A 6,253-nucleotide genomic window follows, 5' to 3' on the forward strand; every position below is an offset into this window, starting at 1 on the left:
ATCATTGCAAAGTATCCTATTCCCTGGTTAATAGGAGTCAACCCGGTTTGGCCTAACCTGTTTGTTCAAATGACTGTAACTAATGGCAATCATTATGTAATGCTCTTGTGTCGCTTGATGTTTCTGTCAGGTATATATACGACTTATTTTTCGAAACATAAGTTCTGCGAGTCCACAACACGAACAGACAAGGTCGCTTCTTTCCGAGAATGGCACAGCCGATAATCATACAGATAGAAAGCATTTACTATCCGATCCTTGCAGTGATTGGTGTTCCTGGTAAGACCCTTGTAATCAGTCAATATTCATCTTTAACAATGTTTAACTGTATCACTGCTCCTGCAGTCGCTCCAATATTAACATCTGTTTGTTTGGATGTGCTTGTTTTGTGGACATTGGTTACTGCCACCAAATAAATAAAATAAAATTCTCCAAGATTCTGCCACATTGCTCTTGGGCCGGATTTTGCAGGCAACAATTTCCAGGGACTGCACCTGTGCAGTTAAGCTGGGAAATCAGGACGTTGCTGTCCGCGATGCCCTCTCCTCCAAAAGGGGCGCAATTATATTATCTCACCAAGAGATACATTAAATGACGTGAGGTTGCTGTACGTAATTGACAAATAAATGGCCTCTATGTGTTGGTGCCGGGCATGGTCATTGCCTGCTGGCAAGTAGTCATAAAATTTGTGCTTATAGTGCATTCCAGCAGTTTCTGAAACTTTGTGATGTATTACAATGGGTCACATTTTGCTGTAAAATAATAGCGAGGCTAATAGCGATCACGATTATTTACATGCAAAATGGAGAGCACAATTGGTGACCGCACATGTGCAGTTAAACATAGAAATCCGGAAGTTGCTGTCCGAGGCCCTCAACTCCTCCAAGTGTTTCCTGAAAGCATCATCTCGCCATCTGAATCATCATTCAAATTCACTGAACTGCGTGAAGTTACTGTACTTACCTCATAGATAGGCACTAAACTCACCAGGAGCAGGCACGGCTTGTCCATTCCAGTGTACTTTTAATGGCGTGGTAAATATTAAATAATTATTTTGCTTCAGTATTTACCAGGGAGATAGAACAGGTGGATATGGCATGGGTGATGAGATTAGTAATGAACTAAGTGCTTTTAAAATAAAAAGAGTGGATATATTAACTGAACTAATCAAACTCAAAGTGGATAAAACCCCATGTCCGGATGGATTGCATCCATGCATTTTAAAAGACTCTGGGGAAGAGATAGCAGAGGCATTACTAAACATATTTAATAATTCATTAGAAAAAGATGTAGTGCCAGAAGACTGGCGTATAGTTAACATAATACATATATTCAAGAACATGTCCAGGGAATTATAGACCAGTCAGCTTAACATCGGTGGTGGGAAAAATCATGGAATCTCTAATAAAGGAGAAATCCTAGAAACCAAAAATACAATAAGGAATAGTCAGCATTGATTTCAAAAAGGCAATTTGTCTTGACCCACCTCATTGAATTTTTGAAGAGGTAACAGAGAGAGTAGACAAAGGTAATGCAGTAGATGCTTTTTATCTAGATTTTCAAAAGGCCTTCAATAAGGTACCCCATAACAGACTAATGAACAAGGTCAGAGAATGCAGACGCAGGAAGAAAGCAGTTGAATCGATAGCTAGCTGGTTTCAGAAAACAAAGAATAGGGGTGAGGATTAGCTATTTACAGTGGCTGATGGTGTATAGTGGTATTCCACACGAATCATTGCTGGCACCACTGTTGTTCACAATTCATCTTACTGATTTACAATTTGGAATCAATAGTACAGTTTTTAAATTTGTGTCTGACACCAATTAGAGGAGGACAGTAATACACTTGCAGAATGGTCATATAATTGTGAAATGCAGCTCAACACAGTTAAATGTGATCTATTACATTTTGGTAGGAAGAATAGGGCAGTCACTTCTTACTTGGTGGGTGAGAGTCTGGTTGGGCTAGAAGAGCAATGGGATCTGGGAGTACAAATACACAAATCACTAAAAGTTGCGACACAGTGTAGAAAGACCATAAAAAACCAAACCAAGAACTACGGTTTATTTCTAGAGGGATATAATTGAAAAGTAGGCTGGTTATGCTAAACCTGTATCGAACATTGGTTAGACGGCACTTAGAGTGCTGCATAAAGTTCTGATCACCATATTATAAAAACGATATAGAAGCACTGGAGAGAGTGCAGAGTGGATTTACAAGGATGATGCCAGAAATGCGCGGGTCTACATATCAGGAAAGGATGAAACAATCGTCTCTTTTCTCTTGAACAAAGAAGGCTGAGGGGTAACTTAATAGAGCACTTAAAATTATGAAAGGGTTTTATAGATTGGAAACAGAGAAAATGTTTCGACCTGTGGGGAAGAGCAGAACTAGCTGCCAGCAATATAAGATTGTCACCCAGAAAACTCTTCGGGAAATCAGAAGAAACTTCTTCACCCAAAGAATGGTGAGAATGTGGAACTCGTTACTGCAGGGGTTGGTTGACACGAATAGTATAGATGCATTTAAGGGGAGGCTAGACAAGCATATGAGGGAGAAGGAAATAGAGGGTTGTGCTGATAGATGTAGATGAGGAAAAACGGGAGGATGCTCGAGTGCAGCATAAACGCCAGCATTGACTGGTTGGGCCGACTGGCCTGTTTCTGGGCCATATATTATTTGTAACTGCTGACACTCAGAGAAAAATCTGGCACAATATGTTGCATTAAGCTGGAGCCAGTTATTGCTGTGACAACGCAAATGAATGTCAGCTAAGTGATAATAAAGCGATTTCAACCAAAGCTGTGGTGTTTTAATTCTAATGGCAAGTTGCTGAATCTGGTGATTCTCCAGAAACTATGGGATAGACATTAATCTTTATGTCTGGGGTGTTCTGCATCAGCTGACGTACAAAATAGAAAATATTCTGGAAGTTATCGCTTCCCTAACAAAACAGCAGATTGTTGACCATTACGGCAAATGGAAGAAAATTCCGTTGGATTCTGTTATTACCCATTATCATAGCCTCTAAATTTTCCTTTCTATATGCAGGGGTAGAACGGCGGTATCATGCCTGCATCTCGCTCGACGCCCGATGTTCAGTTCCATTGACTGCAATGGAACTGATTATCAAGCGAGGCGTATAACAGGTGATCCATGTAATAGCTTGCATTTACCGGTACGGCCCAAGACCAATTTCTACCCACATAGTGAGGTGATGATTAATGCTCAGGTGGCTAAAACGACAATCTACTGCAAGTTTTATTTGCTTGGTAGAAATAGAGTGATAAGAATAGAATTTACACTGGCCTTTTCCCGATGTTCCATGAAAACTTGTATAGAAGATCCTGGCTATCCGAGAAAAATGGTGTAAACGGTTGAAGTTACCACAGGAGTTCAGCAGGTACCGCCCAGAAATTCTACCAAATAATGTTGCTGGAGACACAGCTCTGTAGGGGACATTTCCCCTTTCAGCTGTGGGATGAAAGGGCGGCGGGCAGCAGGCCATCCATTCTTCAGATTATCAGTCAGGGGCTTACAGTGAAATCATTTTCTTTATTACTGGTCGATTCTTCCCGTTTAATAAACCAGGAAATAATTAGTTCCACTCAATAATAGACATTAATCCATCTGTTGATAGATTTTAAAAAAATACTGTTATTCACAAAAACTGGAAGCAATAGTAATACCATGTCGCACATCAAGCCCAAAATAGGGAAAAGTTAAATTAGGATATGATTGTTATATGGGTTTTCATTCTTTTCACAGGAGTTTTCAACTTCATGGTTCTAAACGCCACCTTTCCCAAAGCTCAAATATCCACTCTTAACAGGGATTGAGACCTGATACAAGAGTGAATGGATTTTACATTATTCGGCTCTGGGTGGAGGCCAAAGAACATTTTCATATCGTCAAAGTTCGACAACAATTATACTTGGCTTAAAATAAAAACTTTGTAATTCATATGGGATAAATAGCTGAGAAATGATTTAAGGGGGGCTGGTTTACTCCTATATCCGCCACTATCTGTGGGTAGAAATTAAAGGCTGTATCGGACGGGATGCCCCTCCTGATATTTGGCTCTATTGGTCTAAGAAAGTGAAGATTGTGCGCATTATCGCCCAAGAGGAGCAAGCTCTTGTTTACAAAGCGCAGCCATTCTATTCAGAGCCTCGCATTTATATTAATAGATATTGCACGTTATTGAAAAACTACATTTCAAATGCATTTCTAAATGTCCATGTCAGATCCATGCCAGCATCCAAGTTTCGAATAATAACTGTGATTTTATTGCTTTACCGGACACATCTCTGATATATCTGCAAAGTTCCCGCTGCCCATGCTCTGACCCCATGTAACTCTCACCACTTAACACGCTGCTGCGATGTAAGCGGCTCTGGTGTTACAAAGTTAAGGCATATTCCAAAATTAAATGTTTTGTTGAAGTAACTCACAGAATAATTTTATGGCATATTTCGATATAGAAATTTATCCTGTCAGAATTGTTAATCTTGTCTGATGACGTAGGAGAAACATAGTCACAGACAGCAGAGCGACAGAAAATAATCATGGATTTTCAGTCAAAGCACTGTCGACTGATCATTTTTTTCTATAACAGGAGAGTTAGTAATGATATTTCCTCCTTTTTGCAGCTAATTTGGTAACAATTGTGATTCTCTGCCGTGGAAAGTGCGGTCTCTCCAAATGCATCACACGTTACCTGGTGGGCATGGCAGTGGCTGATCTACTGATCCTCATAATTGGGGTGATTCTCTCCAATATTAAAGATGCTTATTTCCCTTCTTCATTCTTGAATTATACTCCTATTTGTAGTCTGAATGTCGTCCTGCATTTTGTTGCTATTGATTGCTCTGTCTGGTTAACTGTGGCTTTCACCTTTGATCGATTTGTTGCTATTTGTTGCCAAAGTTTGCAAACAAAATATTGCACCGAAAGGACTGCGGCTGTGGTTATAGCAGTGGTGTGTTCGTTAAGTGGTTTACAAAATGCTCCAATCTACTTTATACTTGAACCTCGGGAAATAATTGACAATGTGCCATGGTCCTGCAAAGTGAAATCAAGCTTCTATACCTCACCCATATGGGCAGCATATTTGTGGTTGGAAACCATTTTAATCCCATTTGCACCATTTGTTTTGATTTTACTGCTCAATGCCCTGACCGCCAGGCACATAGTACTGGCCAATAGAGTGAGGAAAGGACTCCAAGGTAAAAAAAGTGAGGATAATCAAAACGATCCAGAGGTGGAGAACCGAAGAAAATCCATCATTTTACTGCTCGCCATCTCAGGCAATTTTATACTTATATGGATGGTAGTTTTCATATTTTTCTTATGTGTGCAATTTAAAGATGTTCAACTTTTGGAAGCAAATTACAATGACTCTTTCACCATTATGGAAGAATCGGGGCATATGCTTGCAAATTTGAGTTCATGCACAAACACGTTTATTTATGCCGTGTCCCAGAGTAAATTCAGAGAGGAATTGAAGAATGCATTTAAGCATCCCTTGTCCATGATTACTAATTTAATCAAGTAAATTAAATGACTTCACTGACCTAAAATGCAATTATATCCGTCCAAACCTAACATCAGTTGTTCACTACACGTGTACACAGAGAAATCTCCGAAGGCAATGGGAGCTGCAATCTGGACTCTATATTAGTTGTCATACTCTATCAGATCAAAAATTACTGGGATAACATTAAACAACAACAGAAAATGCTGGATACACTCAGCAGATCAGGCAGCATCGTTTAGAGAGAAGTAGAGTTAACGTGTCAGGTAGATGACGCTTCGTCGGAACTGGCAAAAGTAACAGATACTTAAGCAAGTTTGGGGCAGGGCAAGGAAGGAGGGGAGGTAAGCACAAATCTGTGACAGGGTGTAACCATAGAAACTTAGAAGATAGGAGCAGGAGTAGACCATTTGGCCCCTCGAGCCTGCTCCACCATTGAATGCGATCATGGCTGATCATCCAAATTCAGTACCCTGTCCCAGCCTTCTCTCCATAACCCTTGATCCCTTTAGCCTTAAGAAATATATCTAACTCCTTCTTGAATATATTTAATGAACTAGCCTCAACTGTCTTCTGTGGCAGAGAATTCCACAGGTACACCACTCCCTGGGATAAGAAATTCCTCCTCATCTCAGTCGTAAATGGCTTACCCCTTATCCTTAGACTGTGACCCCTGGTTCTGGACTCCCCCGCCATCAGGAACAGCCTTCCTGCAT

At 40.3% G+C, this 6,253-nt stretch overlaps 1 protein-coding gene across 1 annotated transcript; it reads left to right on the top strand.

The window, feature by feature from the left end:
• The first annotated feature begins 209 nt into the window (after positions 1–209).
• On the top strand, positions 210–5,558 carry LOC147095651 (putative G protein-coupled receptor 139). Its single transcript, XM_085973985.1, has 2 exons — positions 210–279; positions 4,654–5,558. Exons 1-2 carry the CDS (start codon positions 210–212, stop codon positions 5,556–5,558), a joined length of 975 nt encoding a protein of 324 aa, XP_085830111.1.
• The last annotated feature ends 695 nt before the right edge of the window (positions 5,559–6,253 follow it).

Source organism: Somniosus microcephalus, unplaced genomic scaffold (assembly GCF_052327205.1).
Source record: "Somniosus microcephalus isolate GS21.2 unplaced genomic scaffold, FLI_Smic_1.0 unresolved_chr1, whole genome shotgun sequence".
Taxonomy (NCBI): domain Eukaryota; kingdom Metazoa; phylum Chordata; class Chondrichthyes; order Squaliformes; family Somniosidae; genus Somniosus; species Somniosus microcephalus.

Coding starts and splice junctions, on each gene's coding strand:
- LOC147095651 (XM_085973985.1), top strand. CDS start 210: ATGGCACAGCCGATAATCATACAGATAGAAAGCATTTACTATCCGATC. Junction 280..4,653: donor TGCAGTGATTGGTGTTCCTG/GTAAGACCCTTG, acceptor TCCTTTTTGCAG/CTAATTTGGTAACAATTGTG.